Source organism: Sapajus apella, unplaced genomic scaffold (assembly GCF_009761245.1).
Source record: "Sapajus apella isolate SASKATOON/1434 unplaced genomic scaffold, GSC_monkey_1.0 scaffold70, whole genome shotgun sequence".
Lineage (NCBI taxonomy): Eukaryota > Metazoa > Chordata > Mammalia > Primates > Cebidae > Sapajus > Sapajus apella.
In genome coordinates, this window is record NW_022437010.1 from 4,172,329 (window position 1) to 4,188,711 (window position 16,383).

The following is a 16,383-nucleotide window of genomic DNA, read 5'->3' on the forward strand; positions in this document are numbered from 1 at the left end:
TGGGGTACATGTGAAGAACATGCAAGATTGTTGCATAGGTACACACGTGGCAGTGCGATTGGCTGCCTTCCTCCCCATCACCTATATCTGGCATTTCTCCCCATGCTATCTCTCCCCAACTCGCCCTCCCCTATTTCCCTGACAGACCCCAGTGTGTGATGCTCCCCTCCCTGTGTCCATGTGTTCTCATTGTTTAACACCCACCTATGAGTAAGAACATGGCGGTGTTTGATTTTCTGTTCTTGTGTCAGTTTGCTGAGAATGATGGTTTCCAGGTTCATCCGTGTCCCTACAAAGGACGTGAATTCATCGTTTTTGATGGCTGCATAATATTCCATGGTGTATACGTGCCACTTTTTCCCTGTCCAGTGTATCATCAATGGGCATTTGGGTTGGCTCCAGGTCTTTGCTATTGTAAACAGTGCTGCAATGAGCATTCGTGTGCATGTGTCCTTATAGTAGAACGATTTATAATCCTTTGGATATATACCCAGTAATGGGATTGCTGGGTCAAATGGAATTTCTGTTTCTAGGTCCTTTAGGAATCGCCACACTGTCTTCCACAATGGTTGAACTAATTTACACTCCCACCAACAGTGTAAAAGTGTTCCTTTTTCTCCACATCCTCTCCAGCATCTGTTGTCTCCAGATTTTTTAATGATCACCATTCTAACTGGCGTGAGATGGTATCTCAATGTAGTTTTGATTTGCATTCCTCTAATAACCAGTGGTGATGAGCTTTTTTTTATATGTTTGTTGGCCTCATGTATGTCTTCTTTTGTAAAGTGTCCATATCCTTCGCCCACTTTTGAATGGGCTTTTTTTTTTTTAATTTCTTATAAATCTGTTTTAGTTCTTTGTAGATTCTGGTTATCAGCCCTTTGTCAAATGCGTAGACTGCAAATTTTTTTTCCCATTCTTTTGGTTGCCAATTCACTCTAATGACTGTTTCTTTTGCTGTGCAGAAGCTGTGGAGTTTGATTAGGTCCCATTTGTCTATTTTGACTTTTGTTGCCAGTGCTTTTGGTGTTTTGGTCATGAAGTCCTTGCCTACGCCTATGTCCTGAATGGTTTTGCCTAGATTTTCTTCTAGGGTTTTTATGGTGTTAGGTCTTATGTTGAAGTCTTTAATCCATCTGGAGTTAATTTTAGTGTAAGGTGTCAGGAAGGGGTCCACTTTCTGCTTTCTGCACATGGCTAGCCAGTTTTCCCAACAGCATTTATTAAACAGGGAATCCTTTCCCCATTGCTTGTTTTTGTCAGGTTTGTCAAAAATCGGATGGTTGTAGATGCGTTGTGTTGCCTCCGAGGCCTCTGTTCTGTTCCATTGCTCTATATCTCTGTTTCGGTACCAGTACCATGCTGTTTTGGTTACTGTAGCCTTGTAATATAGTTTGAAGTCTGGTAGTGTGACGCCTCCCACTTTGTTCTTTTTGCTTATAATTGACTTGGCTATGTGGGCTCTCTTTTGGTTCCATATGAAGTTTAAGGTGTTTTTTTCCAGTTCTGTGAAGAACGTCATTGGTAGCTTGATGGGGATGGCACTGAATCTGTAAATTACTTTGGGCAGCATGGCCATTTTCACGATATTAATTCTTCCTAACCATGAACATCGAATGTTTCTCTATCTGTGTCCTCTCTTATTTCATTGAGCAGTGGTTTGTAGTTCTCCTTGAAGAGGTCCTTTACGTTCTTTGTTAGTTGTATTCCTAGGTATTTTATTCTCTTTGTAGCAATTGTGAATGGCAGTTTGTTCTTGATTTGGCTCTCTTTAAGTCTGTTATTGGTGTATAGAATTGCTTGTGATTTTTGCACATTGATTTTGTATCCTGAGACTTTACTGAAGTTGCTTATCAGTTTCAGGAGATTTTGGGCTGAGACGTTGGGTCTTCTAGATATACAATCATGTCGTCTGCAAATAGAGACAACTTGACTTCCTCCTTTCCTATTTGAATACACTTTATTTCATTTTCTTGCCCGATTGCTCTGGCTAGAACTTCCAATACTATGTGGAATAGGAGTGGTGAGAGAGGGCATCCTTGTCTAGTGCCAGATTTCAAAGGGAATGCTTCCAGTTTTTGCCCATTCAGTATGCTATTGGCTGTTGGTAAATAGCTTTTATTATTTTGAGATATGTTGCGTCAATACCCAGTTTATTGAGGGTTTTTAGCATAAAGGGCTGTTGAATTTTGTCAAAGGCCTTGTCTGCATCAATTGAGATAATCATGTGGTTTTTGTCTTTGGTTCTGTTTATGTGGTGAATTACGTTTATAGACTTGGTATGTTGAACCAGCCTTGCATCCCCGGTATGAAGCCTACTTGATCATGGTGGATAAGCTTTTTGATGTGCTGTTGCAATCGGCTTGTCAGTATTTTATTGAAGATTTTTGCATCTATGTTCATCATGGATATTGGCCTGAAGTTTTCTTTTCTTGTTGAGTCTCTGCCGGGGTTTGGTATCAGGATGATGTTGGTCTCATAAAATGATTTGGGAAGGATTCCCTCTTTTTGGATTGTTTGGAATAGTTTCAGAAGGAATGGTACCAGCTCCTCTTTGTTTGTCTGATAGAATTTGGCTGTGAACCCATCTGGACTTGGGCTTTTTTTAGGTGGTAGGCTCTTAATTGCTGCCTCAACTTCAGACCTTGTTATTGGTCTATTCAGGGTTTCCACCTCTTCTGGTTTAGGCTTGGGAGGAGGCAAGTATCCAGGAATTTATCCATTTCTTCCAGGTTTACTAGCTTATGTGCATAGAGTTGTTTGTTTGTAATAATCTCTGATGGTTGGTATTTCTGTGGAATCTGTGGTGATACCCCCTTTATCGTTTCTTATTGCACCTATTTGATTATTCTTTCTTTTCTTTTTTATTAATCTGGCTAGTGGTCTATTTTGTTGATCTTTTCAAAAAACCAGCTCCTGGATTTATTGATTTTTTTTGAAGGGTGTTTTGTGTCTCTGTCTCCTTCCGTTCTGCTCTGATCTTAGCTATTTCTTGTCTTCTGCTAGCTTTTGAGTTTTTTTGATCTTGCTCCTCTAAGCTCTTTCAATTTAAATGATAGGGTGTCGATTTTAGATATTTTGTTGCTTCTCATGTGGGCATTTGTTGCTATATATTTTCCTGTGTCCCAGAGATTCTGGTATGTTGTGTCTTTGTTCTTATTGATTTCAAAGAACATGTTTATTTCTGCCTTCATTTCATTGTTTATCCAGTCAACATTCAAGAGCCAGTTGTTCAGTTTCCATGAGGCTGTGCAGTTCTTAGTTAGTTTCTGAATTCTGAGTTCTAACTTGATTGCACTTTGGTCTGAGAGACTGTTATGATTTCCGTTCTTTTGCATTTGCTGAGGAGTGATTTACTTCCAATTATGTGGTCAATTTCACAGTAGGTGTGATGTGCTGAGAAGAATGTATATTCTATGGATTTGGGGTGAAGGGTTCTATACATGTCTATTAGGTTTGCTTGGGCCAGGTCTGAGTCCAAGTCCTGGATATCCTTGTTAATTTTCTGTCTCGTTGATCTAATATTGACAATGGGGTGTTAAAGTCTCCCACTATTATTGTGTGGGAGTCTAAGTCTCTTTGTAAGTCACTAAGAACTTGCCTTATGTGTCTGGGTGCTCCTGTATTGGGTGTGTATATATTTAGGATCGTTAGCTCTTCTTGTTGCATTGATCCGTTTACCATTATGTAATGTCCTTCTTTGTCTCTTTTGATCTTTGTTGGTTTAAAGTCTGTTTTTATCAGAGACAAGAATTGCAACTCCTGCTTTTTTTTGCTCTCCATTTGCTTGGTAAATCTTCCTCCATCCCTTTATTTTCAGCCTTTGTGTATCCTTGCATTTGAGATGGGTTTCCTGGATACAGCACACCGATGGGTTTTGGCTTTTTTTTTTTTTTTTTTTCTTTTTTCTTTTTGGGTTTTGGCTTTTTATCCAATTTGCCAGTCTGTGTCTTTTGATTGGGGCATTTAGCCCATTTACATTTAGGGCTAATATTGTTATGTGTGAATTTGATCCTGCCATTTTGATGCTAGCTGGATGTTTTGCCCGTTAGTTGATGCAGTTTCTTTATTGTATTGATGCTCTTTACCATTTGGTATGTTTTTGGAGTGGCTGGTACTGGTTGTTCCTTTCTATGTTTAGTGCCTCTTTCAGGAGCTCTTGTAAAGCAGGCCTGGTGGTGATGAAATCTCTGAGTACTTGCTTGTTCGTAAAGGATTTTATTTTTCCTTCACTTATGAAGCTTAGTTTGGCTGGATATGAAATTCTGGGTTGAAAGTTCTTTTCATTAAGGATGTTGAATATTGGCCCCCGCTCTCTTCTGGCTTGTAGGGTTTCTGCTGAGAGATCTGCTGTGAGTCTGATGGGCTTCCTTTTGTGGGTAACCCGACCTTTCTCTCTGGCTTCCCTTAGCATTTTTTCCTTCATTTCAACCCTGGTGAATCTGATGATTATGTGCCTTGGGGTTGCTCTTCTTGAGGAATATCTTTGTGGTGTTCTCTGTATTTCCTGGACTTGAATATTGTCCTGCCTCACTAGGATGGGGACATTTTCCTGGATAATATCCTGAAGAGTATTTTCCAGCTTGGATTCATTCTCTTTGTCACATTCAGGTACACCTATCAAACGTAGATTAGGTCTTTTCACATAGTTCCATATTTATTGGAGACTTTGTTCATTCCTTTTTACCCTTTTTTCTCTATTCTTGCCTTCTCGTTTTATTTCATCGAGTTGATCTTCGACCTCTGATATCCGTTCTGCTTGGTCAATTTGGCTGTTGAAACTTGTGTATGCTTCACGAAGTTCTCATGTTGTGTTTTTCAGCTCCATCAATTCACTTATATTCCTCTCTAAGTTGTTTATTCTCGTTAGCATTTCATCAAGTCATTTTTCAAGATTCTTAGTTTTTTTGCATTGGGTTAGAACATGTTCTTTTAGCTCACCTAAGCTTCTTATTACCCACCTTCTGAAACCTGATTCTGTCAATTCATCACACTCATTCTCCATCCAGCCTTGTTCCCTTGCTGGTGAGGAGTTGTGATCCCTTGTAGGAGGAGAGGAGTTCTGGTTTCGGGTGCTTTCATCCTTTTTGCGCTGGTTTCTTTCCATCTTTGTGGATTTATCCACCTGTCGTCTTTGTAGTTGTTGACTTTCAGATGGGGTCTCTGAGTGGACATCCGGTTTGTTGATGATGAAGTTATTTCTTTCTGTTTCTTAGTTTTCCTTCTAACAGTCAGGCCCCTCTGCTGTAGGACTGCTGAGGTCCACTCCAGGCCCTGCTTGCCTGGTGATCACCTGCAGTGGCTGCAGAACAGTAAGGGTTGCTGCCAGTTTCTTCTTCTGCTATCTTTGTCCCAGAAGGATACCCACCAGATGTCAGGCTGAGCTCTCCTTTATGAGGTGACTCTTTGGATATACCGGGGTCAGGGAGCTGCCTGAGGAGACAGTCTGTCCTTTATAGGAGCTCAAGTGCTGGGCAGATACCTTTAAGTCTGCTGCAGCAGAACTCATAAACCCCCTTTTTTTCCCCCAAGTGCTCTGTCCTGGGGAGTTAGGGCTTTATTTATGAGTTTCTGTTGTGCTGCTGCCTCTTTTTAAGGGCTGCCCTGCCCAGTGAGGAGGCAGCTTAGTTACTGTCTGCCTGCAGAGGCTTAGCTGAGCTGCTGTGGGCTCCGCCCAGCTGTCATGTGAACTTCCCTGCAGTCCTGTTTATACGGGTATAGTTAGAACTGCCTTGGCAATGGTGGCCTAACTCTGTAATGGCGGGCTCTCTCTGTTATGGTGGGTTCCCTAGGCAACGGCGGGCCTCCTCAGCAATGGCGGACTACCTCCGTAGTGGTGGACTACCTCAGTAATGGCGGACGCCCCTCCCCCACAGAGCTGGACCCTCCGAGGTTCAGCTGTGCTTGCTGTGAAACTCTCATTCCAGAGCGTTCCGATTGCTGTTTTTTTGTGGGGGTGGGAACAGCTGAGCCTGATCACCTGGCTCCCTGCCTCAGTGCCTTTTTTTTTTTTTTTTTGTTGTTGAACAGTCGACTCTGTCTCCCAGGTGTTCCAGTTGCCTGTTGAAAAGGTGCCAGGATCTGTGTGATTTCCCATGTAGCAACCTACTGTGCCAGCTGAAACAGCCGTGCTGAGATTCGTGGCACTTTTTTGCCTAGGAATCTCTTGGCCTGGCTCCCTGTTTCAGTCCCCTTTTTAATCTGTTGATTGGGTGACTCTATCTCCCAGGAGCTCCAGTCGCCAGCTAAAATGGCACCCAGACCCGTGTATTTTGTATGGAGAACCGCCACGCTGGCGACCGTGGGTCTCCTACGCCTGGGAATCTCCTGGTCTGTGGGCAGTAAAAATTTGTCTGGAAATGCAGCGTCCACTCACCCTCTGCGCTTTCACTGGGAGCTGCAATCCTGAGGTGCTCCTCATCGGCCATCTTGGATCCATCCTCTTGGTGGTTCTTATTGGTCTAACCTTCTGCTTGAACTAGTCTGCTGTCCTGTCAAATGCATCTTTTTATTTACATGTCCCTTAAATTAAAGCTCATCTTGAAAGTATTTGTGCGGCCAGGCGCGGTGGCTCAAGCCTGTAATCCCAGCACTTTGGGAGGCCGAGGCGGGTGGATCACGAGGTCAAGAGATCGAGACCATCCTGGTCAACACGGTGAAACCCCGTCTCTACTAAAACTACAAAAAGTTAGCTGGGCATGGTGGCACGTGCCTGTAATCCCAGCTACTCAGGAGGCTGAGGCAGGAGAATTGCCTGAACCCAGGAGGCGGAGGTTGCGGTGAGCCGAGATCGCGCCATTGCACTCCAGCCTGGGTAACATGAGTGAAACTCCGCCTCAAAAAAAAAAAAAAAAAAAGAATTTGTGCAACATGAAGTGTTTCCTGAAGTGACAGTGTGTATTCCTGCTTGGTCTCAAGACACATGAGGAATGTAAAAGAGAAGCATATATATCACAGTTTTGGTCAGAATTTCCTCCTGGAAATTATTTAAAAGTTCATACATTTTTAGGCATTTCAAATAACAAAGTGACGTTTTAGAATAAAGGTGATTGAAGATGAGTTTTACAGGTGGGCTGTCAGCTAGTTGGCTTTTCAGTTGATGATCATAAAGGCACTCCCCCACACACAGGCATGAGTAAGAAAGGTCTACCACACATCCACCCCTACTCACATACTGAGCTTGGATTCCCAGTAATTGCACAGACTGCATACTCTACTTATTAAACATTTTTTTTTTTTTTTTTTTTTTTTTTAGACAGTCTCAATCTTGCCCAGGCTGGAGTGCAGTGGTGCAATCTTGGCTCACTGCAACCTCCGCCTCCCAGGTTCAGGCAATTCTGTCTCAGCCTCCCAAGTAGCCGGGACTACAGTTGCACACCACCATGCCTAGCTAATTTTTCTTTTTTTTTTTTTTTTTTTAGTAGAGACAGGGTTTCACCATTGGCCAGGATGGTCTAGATCTCTTGACCTCATGATCTGCCTGCCTTGGTCTCCCAAAGTGCTGGGATTACAGGCATGAGCCACTGCAACCAGCTGCTTATTAAACAAACATTTCTTAGGAAGCCGAGATGGATCTTTGATTTAATTTTCTCATCTGTAAACCCACCCAATAAATCAGTAGCACCTAAGATTTCTTTCTTTTCAAGATGTTATTCTAAGCAGTAGAACTACATGTGTTCTTCATAGAAAAAGTAACTTTTCATCAGAGGCTGTGTAAACTCTGGACGATCAGTCTTTATTACCAGGTAATTTTTTAGCTTTTTCTGCTGAAAGGAAAAAATGCTTTGAAGACTAAAAAATATTAGAGTATATCAAGCTTGGGAAGTTAGAAAAAATATATATTAGGGCAGTATTATGTCTTCTCTGCAGTGCTTGAAACATTCAGTATTAAACTTTGGATTAATCCAAAGTCTAAAAAGAAATATATCAAAATGCTAAAGCAGTTTTTGGTTAGGATGGTGGATTTTTTTTTTCTTTTTCAGAATATTTATAATGTGCCTATGGAAGCAATAAATGCAAATATGAAATTTATCTGAGCCTCCTACACTGAGTACACTAATCACAGTAGTGTGGGCAGTTCATCTGTGGCCCCAAAAGAAACGAAGCCCATTTTTAAAACTTGGATGCACTGTCACTACATAGTCAAGCAAAAGAAAGATAGATTCTTTTTTTTTTTTTTTTTTTGACACCAAGTCTCACTTTGTCACCCAGGCTGGAGTGCAGTGGCACAATCTTGGTTCACTGTAACCTCCACCTCCCAGGTTCAAGTGAGTCTCCTGCCTCAGCCTCCCAAAGTGCTGGGCTTACAGGCGTGATCCACCACGCCCAGCCAAGATAGATTCTTAATAGAAAGCCCTTGAAAGTATTTCTCCTTTTCAGGGACCCGGCCTTTCTCTTTGCTATTTGTAAAACCATGAGCTCCTCTCTGCTGCCAAGTTGGAGCCAGGCTGGTGCTCAGTGCGGCCACTTCTGCCCCACCCCTTTGCCTCTCAGGCCTGATGCCCACAAGAGTCCAAGCTGCCCCGTCAGATCCTGACTCTGCCCTGCCAGAAATTTTCCTCTGGCTTCCACTGGCATTTAGGTGAGCATGGGTGCTCCGCCACTGCCTGCAGGCTCTCCAGGATCTCTCCCTCCCTGCTTCGCCCTGGCCAGCCACCTCCCATCCTCTACCCAGCCAGGCTTGTCCAGGAGCAGGGCCTTGGCAGTAATTCCCTCTGCCGAGGTCTCAGCCCGCATCTTCCCTGCTCTTAGCATTCCTCACAGCTCCCCTCAAGGAAGACCCTACACACCCTGTTCTGTTCTCATTATCTTCAACACTATGAGAAGTTACCTTGGGCTGGCACAGTGGCTGACACCGGTAATCCCAGCATTTTTGGAGGCTGAGGTGGGTGGGTCACTTGAGGTCAGTAGTTCGAGACCAGCCTGGCCAACATGGTGAAACCACTTCTACTGATAACACAAAAATTACCTGAGTATGGTGGTACGTGCTTGTAATCCCAGCTACTCAGGAAGCTCAGGCAGGAGAATCACTTGAATCCAGGAGGTGGAGGTAGCAGTGAGCCTAGATCGTGCCACTGTACTTCAGCCTGGGTGACAGAACAAAACTCTCTCACACACACATACACACACAAGGAAGTTACCTTGTTCTTCCGTTGCCCTTTACCCCTTGTGAATGTAAGCTTATGACAACAAGAATTTTCACCAAGTCTTAAAATGGGATCTGGCACATATGGTAGGTGTTTCATGTGAATTACTTAATTATCACACTGTGAAGTAGGTATCTCTATTTTGCAAATACAGAAATTGAACACAAGTTAAATAACTTGACAAAAATCCCTCAACTGTTAGGTGACAGAACTGGACACAGGTTTGTGTGTGTCCCGAGCCTTCATGGGATGGTGTCACCTCCCTCATTTATGGAGATTCTTTCTTCAGGGCACCATTCACTGAACAGCCGGGAGAGGATAGAGGTTGAACTGCCATGCTCTGGGTTCACAGATGCATGGCTCTCTGGTGGGGACCTACAGGGTTATGGATCACACTGCTGCACCTTGAGAAGTTGAAATGGCATCTTGGTGTACATTGCAGCTAAACCAGGAAGCATTTACTAAAACAAAAGCCTGTGGAAACTGGCAAGCAAGTGTATAGGCATTGCTATAGATGGTTTCTGTGAAATTTCATTAGGTGTGTTCCATAAAGGGAAGTGAAACAATAGGTCACAGCTGTAGCTTCAAAATAAAAAGTTGGTTTCTGCTGGGCGCGGTGGCTCAAGCCTGTAATCCCAGCACTTTGGGAGGCCGAGGCGGGTGGATCATGAGGTCAAGAGATCGAGACCGTCCTGGTCAACATGGTGAAACCCCGCCTCTACTAAAAATACAAAAAATTAGCTGGGCATGGTGGTGCGTGCCTGTAATCCCAGCTACTCAGGAGGCTGAGGCAGGAGAATTGCCTGAACCCAGGAGGCGGAGGTTGCGGTGAGCCGAGATCACGCCGTTGCACTCCAGCCTGGGTAACAAGAGCGAAACTCCGTCTCAAAAAAAAAAAAAAAAAAAAGTTGGTTTCTAAATTTAGTGAGTTGTAAACTTCACAGTTTTCTCCCTTAATGCATAGTGAGTCACCGAGTTAACCAGATTCCCAGTGGAAACAACTGTAACCTATCACAGGCACACAAAAGCTGCCAAAGGAAAACTGCTCAAGCCCCCTGTGAGTAGAGCCTCATGTTAGGACACCAGCTGTGTCTACGCATTTATAAAAGTAGGCTGGGCACAGTCATGTCTGTAATCCCGGCACTTTGGGAGGCCAAGGCAGGCAGAACACCTGAGGTCAGGAGTTCAAGACCAGCCTGGCCAACATGGTGAAACCCCGTCTCTACTAAAAATGCAAAAATTAGCCAGGTGTGGTGGTGCATGCCTGTAGTCCCAGCTGCTCGGGAGGCTGAGGCAGGAGAATTGCTTGAACTTAGGAGGCAGAGGTTGCAGTGAGCTGAGTGTGCCATTGCACTCCAACCTGGGTGACAGAGTGAGACTCCATCTCCAGATAAAGAAAAAATTTGTAAAAGTTGGCTGGGCACAGTGGCTCATGCCTGTGATCCCAGTACTTTGGGAGGCCAAGGTGGAAGGATCACTTGAGCCCAAGATTTTGAGACCAGCCTGGTTAACATAGTGAGACCCCCTCCCATCTGTATTTTAAATTTTATGTATGTATTTTTTAAAAAAGAATTTATAAAAGTATACTTCTGTGTTACTGAGTCAGTCTCTGTTGCCCAGGCTGGAGTGGAGTGCAGTGGCATGATCTCAGCTCACCTCCCAAGTTCAAGCATTTCTTGTGCCTCAGCCTCCCAAGTAGCTCTGATTACAGGCACATGCCCCCACGCCCAGCTAATAGTTTGTATTTTTAGTAGAGACAGTCTCGCCATGCTGTGCCTCAAGTGATCCTCCCACCTAAGTCTCCTAAAGTGCTGGGATTACAGGTGTGAACCACCACGCCCATTCTAAGTTTCTCATAAGGGAATAATTAGTTACTTGTGTCTGTGTTTTTTGGTTTCATAATTTTAAATCCGAGTGTTTCCCCTTTGCAAGAATTCCCCAAATGACGTGAAAACATTTTAAAGCATACCTGGTTATCCCCAGGCTCCCTTGATGTCCGTCAGATGAGTGTGTTTTGCTGCCCTCTGCTGCTCATGGATGGTACAGCAGTGACTGAACAACCCATTCCCGGGTCTGCCCCTTGGTACTGCCTGAACGAGTTGGAGAAGCCTGGGAAGAAGACAAGATTATTAGGAACCAATCATTCTCTCCTAAAGCAAACCACCTACTCCAACGGGCCCAACAGCCTGTGCTCCACCCTCACCCCAGAATTAAAATGAAAAATGCTGCTTTTGCTAAGACATGAGTGAAATAATCTTGGATTTTAATTTGAATGGTTTGTGTTGGTAGAAGATGAATGCTATGAGCCAGCCCGCAGGTCACCTGTAGAGCTGCCTGACCACACTCAACATGTGATGTCTAGATGCAGCTCGCCTCCCGAGAGCACAGTCCCTCAGGACAGACAAAGCTGACCTCTGTCCTGTCCGTACACATATACACACAGGATGACTTTGGATGAATAAATCAAATATTTTCAGTGGCTGGACAGTCAGTAGTATAGTATGATGGTTAATAGCTGTTGGAAGTGAGGCACGATGGCTCCAGCAGTAATCCTAGCCTGTAATCCCAGCACTTTGGGAGGCCGAGGCAGGAGGATCTTGAGGCAGGGGGTTTTGAGACCAGCCTAGGCAACAGAGTGAGACCCCATCTCCACAAAAAAAATTATAAAAGTTAGTTTTTTATGTATTAAAAAGAATGGCTGTTGGAATGGGCAGCTGTTTGAATCAGAACTTACCCGCTCAATGGCTAGATAACCTTGGGCAAGCCACTTGTCTCAGCCTGTCTTTTCATCTGTAAAATGGGATAATAGTACTGCAGTTACTAGTTATCCTGGGAAGATAAAGCCCTTGCTGTATGTCAAATGTTGTGACTTTTTAAAGGTTTCATATGTTAAGGAAAAGCTGATCCCAAGGCCTGGCACAGGGTAGGCTTCGAATTTTCACCACTAAAAATACATATTTCCTTATTACATAAGTCATGTTTGTCAGCCACCTGAAAACCACCATCAGCAACTCACTCCTCCCTGCGAACTTCTGGTAGAGGCCTGTCATATTCTACTTAATCCTCAAGTTGGAAAGGATATTAAGCGTCATCTAGTCCAGCTCCTTACCCAGTGCAGACCCTCTTCTATAACTGCCTGTGTGCACACCTCTACCTGGCCAGGTGGCCTGTCTTTGGACAGCTCAAATATTAGTTCCTTCTTGAACCCAAACCCGCTTCCCTGTTGATAACCTGGTTCTGCTCTGCAGATCTTAGGGGGAAAAAAAAAAATCTGCCCTCTCTCCCTTATAACAGCCCTTTATATGTTTGACGAGAGCTATCACATCTTCCTTTGTCAAAAATTATGTTATCCAGGCCAAGCTAAAACATCCTGCAGCCTACATGGGTCTTTTAAAAAATACATTCCTGGGCTGGGCGCAGTGGCTCATACCTGTAAGTAACCCCAGCACTTTGGGAGGCGAGGTGGGTGGATCATAAGGTCAGGAGTTCAAGACATGGTGAAACCCCATCTCTACTAAAAATGCAAAAATTAGCCAGGTGTGGTGGCACGCACCTGTAATCCCAGCACTTTGGGAGGCTGAGGCGGGTGGATCATGAGGTCGAGATCAAGACCATCCTGGTCAACATGGGGAAACCCCTTTTCTACTAAAAATACAAAAAATTAGCCGGGCATGGTGGCACATGCCTGTAATCCCAGCTACTTGGGAGGCTGAGGCAGAAGAATCGCTTGAACCTGGGAGGCGAAGGCTGCGGTGAACCAAGTTTGTGCCATTGCACTCCAGCCTGGGCAACAGAGGGAGACTCTTGTCTCCAAAAAAAAAAAAAAATTAGCTGGGCGTGGTGGCACGTGCCTGTAATCCCAGCTACTCAGAAGGCTGAGACAGAAGAATTACTTGAACCCGGGAGGCAGAGGCTGCAGAGAGCCAAGATTGCACCACTGCACTCTAGCCTGGGTGACAGAGTGAGACTGTCTCAAAAACAAATATGTATATATTTCCATACAGCAGTTTTGTTTTCAAGGAAACGCTGCCTTTATTAGGATGATTGACTAATAAATGTTTGACTCCTTGAAACATTACAGATTTTACTGAATTTTGTAAATTAAAGGGTCCAAGTGATGACTTGAGATAAAAGATGAAAATGATTGTCATTAGCTCTCCCTCCAAAAACAGGACTTCAACAATTCCTCCCTGCTCATGTTCACTATTTGAGATAGGTTCTATTATCACCATTTTAGAGCTGAGCAAACTAGGTATAGAATTGTGAGGCCACTCAGCTAGTGAGAAAGGCAGCCAGGATATGGACGTGGGTAGGCTGGCCCCAGGAATGCCCTATCTCCAGCAAGCGGAGAGAGGTTTAGTTCCTTCCCTAAACCACTTTTTCTGCAGTATTTCCTGTCTCGGTGCCAACACTTCCAGAAGAAACTTCCTTTTTGCAGACCCCCTCCATCCTCCTGCCTCCTAACATCTCATATCTTGTGCAGCCTGCCCTGCTCTGGGCCTCAGGAATGTAGCAAGCTTGGTTCCCGTGTGCTGCCCCATGTGGGTGTGGTGCCAGCCTTTGCCTGCAGTGCTGCGAGACCCCTGCCCCACTCTCCCAGCTGCCAGTCTGGTCCCCTTCCAGCCCACCACCCGAGCTGCTTGTGTGGTCATTATCAAATGGCATTCTGACCCTGTCGCTCTCTCCTGCTGAAAACCTAAAGGTTCCCCACAGCCATCAGGACAAAGGCCTCCACCGTTTGCCTCTGCCTACCCTTTGGCCCCTCTGTCACTGGTCCTCCTGTGAGTTTGTACTCCAGCCCAGCAGCTCATTCCCTGTGCACACCACACTGGTGCCAGCTCCCGCCTGCACAGGCCGCCCTTTCTCCCAGACACCCTGCCCCTTTCAAACTTACACAAAAGTTACAAAATAGTACAAAGAAATGCCCTATACCCTTCACTCAGACGGTGCTTAGCATTTCACCACATACAAATGCACACACCTACCATGCGTATTTTTTTCTGAGCTCTTTGGGAGTAAGTTGCAGACATACCATGTAACCTTTTCCCCAAATACACCGGTATTTAACCTCCAACAAACATTTTCTTACATAACCAAACTGCAGTTATCAAAATCAGGACGTTTAACATTTACGTCATGTTTTCTAAACCTCAGGCCGTGTTCATGTTTCACTCATTGTCTCTAATCCTCCTGACAGCTATTTTTTCCTGGCTTGGGATCCTGTAATGCGTTTAGTTGTCATGTATTGGCCTCCTTTGTTCTGGAACAGCCTCTCTGTCAGCATCCCTGGCATTTGTGAAGAGTGCAGGCTAGCTGTTCTGCAGAGAGTACCCCCGTTAGAGTTTGTGTGATGCTTCTTCCAGATTAGATTCAGGTTCTGCCTTTCTGGCAGGAATAGCCCTGAGCAGCGCTCTGGCCTTCCCAGCTCAGCATCTCGAGGGCTACATGGTTGCTGCTAGCTTGGCCTGTTATTGATGATGTGGATACTGATGACTTGGGAACGGGGGTCTTATTTTTTGCAACCTCCTATTCATGACCCCTCTCCTAAGAAAGCTTGCGTAGAGCCCTCCAGGCACCCACAGTTAGGGGAGGTGTCTGGTCCCTCACCTGAGTTCTGGGTACAGAGCTTCAGCTACACTAACCAAGCCATCGTGGCACGTGTCTCTTCCCCTGCTCCACTGCCAGGCTCATGGGACCACATCTTGCTCACAATGGTGTCCCAGCTCCGATGGGCCTGGCACATAGTAGGTGCTTGATAAAGGTGTGTTGAGGCCGGGCGTGGTGGCTCACACCTGTAATCCAAGCACTTTGGAGGCCAAGGTGGGTGGATCACCTGAGGTCGGGAGTTCAAGACCAGCCTGACCAACATGGTGAAACCCCGTCTTTAAAAAATAAATAAAGGTGTGTTGAGTGAATGAAAGAATGAGCGAGATCTGGGAGCTGATTCAGTTGCAAAGCAGAAACCTCCCAATCTCTCCAGATGGGTTTTTGTTTGTGGTTTTCAACTGCTTTACTCGTGAAGCATGGCTAAATGTTGGGGGTTCTTTTTATACCAGATTCTCACTGAAAGCATGAAAGTCTGATCAAATCCCAAGAAAAAAGCACGGTATTTATCCTTCCTCTGGGGAATCACAGAATGTACCAGTTTTAGAAACTTTTAACCCCATCCTAGATTGTTCCATGTTTCTTCATGGGAGGATGCGTGGGTGTGAGGGGAGAGTCTCTGGGTCTTTGATCGTGGGAACTATTTGGCCGGGACAGAGCAGCAGAGAGTCCTGGGCCCTCCGCCCTGCTGCCTCTCTCCAGCCACATGCTTCAGGCACCAGTAGGGAAGTGCCTGGCGGGGTGTCCAGAAGCCTCTCAGGAGGTCACTGTCTCCCTTTGCTCTTTCAGGCGCAGGAGGAGGGAGACGCACTGACGGCATCTGACCGCTCTGCACTTGGGCGCCTCGTGGTCTCCAGGTGCAAGGCCTGCACTTCCACCGTGGCTGCTCCAGGACCTCCCCCGGAACAGCCATTGCTGGAGACCCAGCCATCTTTTCTGCACCGTTTTGCAATTTGGGAAACAGGACAGCAGCAGCCCACTCAACTGGGTCCTCCACCAGATGGCTCTGGGAAGTCACCACTGGGCATGGCTGTGTCACTAGGCCTTTGTGGCTGATGAGTAACAGCTGTCGTGTGCTGTTTCTGGGTGGGGATTTCCCAGGAAACCAGTCCTACTCTGCCAGCCAGTAGGATGGGGATGCAGGTCCCGCCAGTGAGGACTGGCTGAATCATGCGACCCATGCAGTAGGCCCCTTGGGTCAGCTGCCCCCGCCCACTACACTGATGGTGACTGAGGCCAGGAAACAGGGGACTCTGTGTGAAGCCTGCCAGCCCCTGCCATGTGATGGTTCAGCGCATACCTTAGAGCTTCCAGTTCCGTCTCAGGACATTTTCAAAGATGAGCGTCCTCAGGAGGGGTGGCGGGGGGGGGGACATCTGGAGGGACCTGAGGCACAGGGAGAGTTTGGTGCCCAGGCCGAGCAGTGCCGCATGTGCACACGAATTATGCCTGCAACATGAGTTACGCCTGCAAGACCAACGGGCTCCTTCCAGCCGGGCTGCCTGAGGCCACTGTCTGTGTGCTGGTGCCCATTGTGGGCTCCGGGGCCCTCTGTCCTTGTGCTGATGTGAATGGAGTTGAATTGCCCTGAATTGAATTAGAGTAAAATAAATTGAATTGAAAAGCCTACAAA

The 16,383-nt window shown here is 45.6% G+C and overlaps 1 protein-coding gene and 1 long non-coding RNA gene across 3 annotated transcripts in view; both read left to right on the forward strand.

Annotated features, from left to right (window-relative positions):
* The window catches only part of SSR1 (signal sequence receptor subunit 1), a 48,628-nt gene extending 32,245 nt beyond the window's left edge, over positions 1–16,383 (forward strand). For both annotated transcript variants that reach the window (XM_032250025.1, XM_032250026.1), the window contains one exon: positions 15,540–16,383. In XM_032250025.1, coding sequence (XP_032105916.1) covers positions 15,540–15,564 — 25 coding nt within the window. In that variant the 3' untranslated portion in view covers positions 15,565–16,383. The remainder of the gene's footprint in view (positions 1–15,539) is intronic.
* Positions 10,914–12,404, forward strand: LOC116531311. Its single transcript, XR_004260360.1, has 2 exons — positions 10,914–11,463; positions 11,515–12,404. It is a non-coding gene; the product is annotated as an uncharacterized LOC116531311 (long non-coding RNA).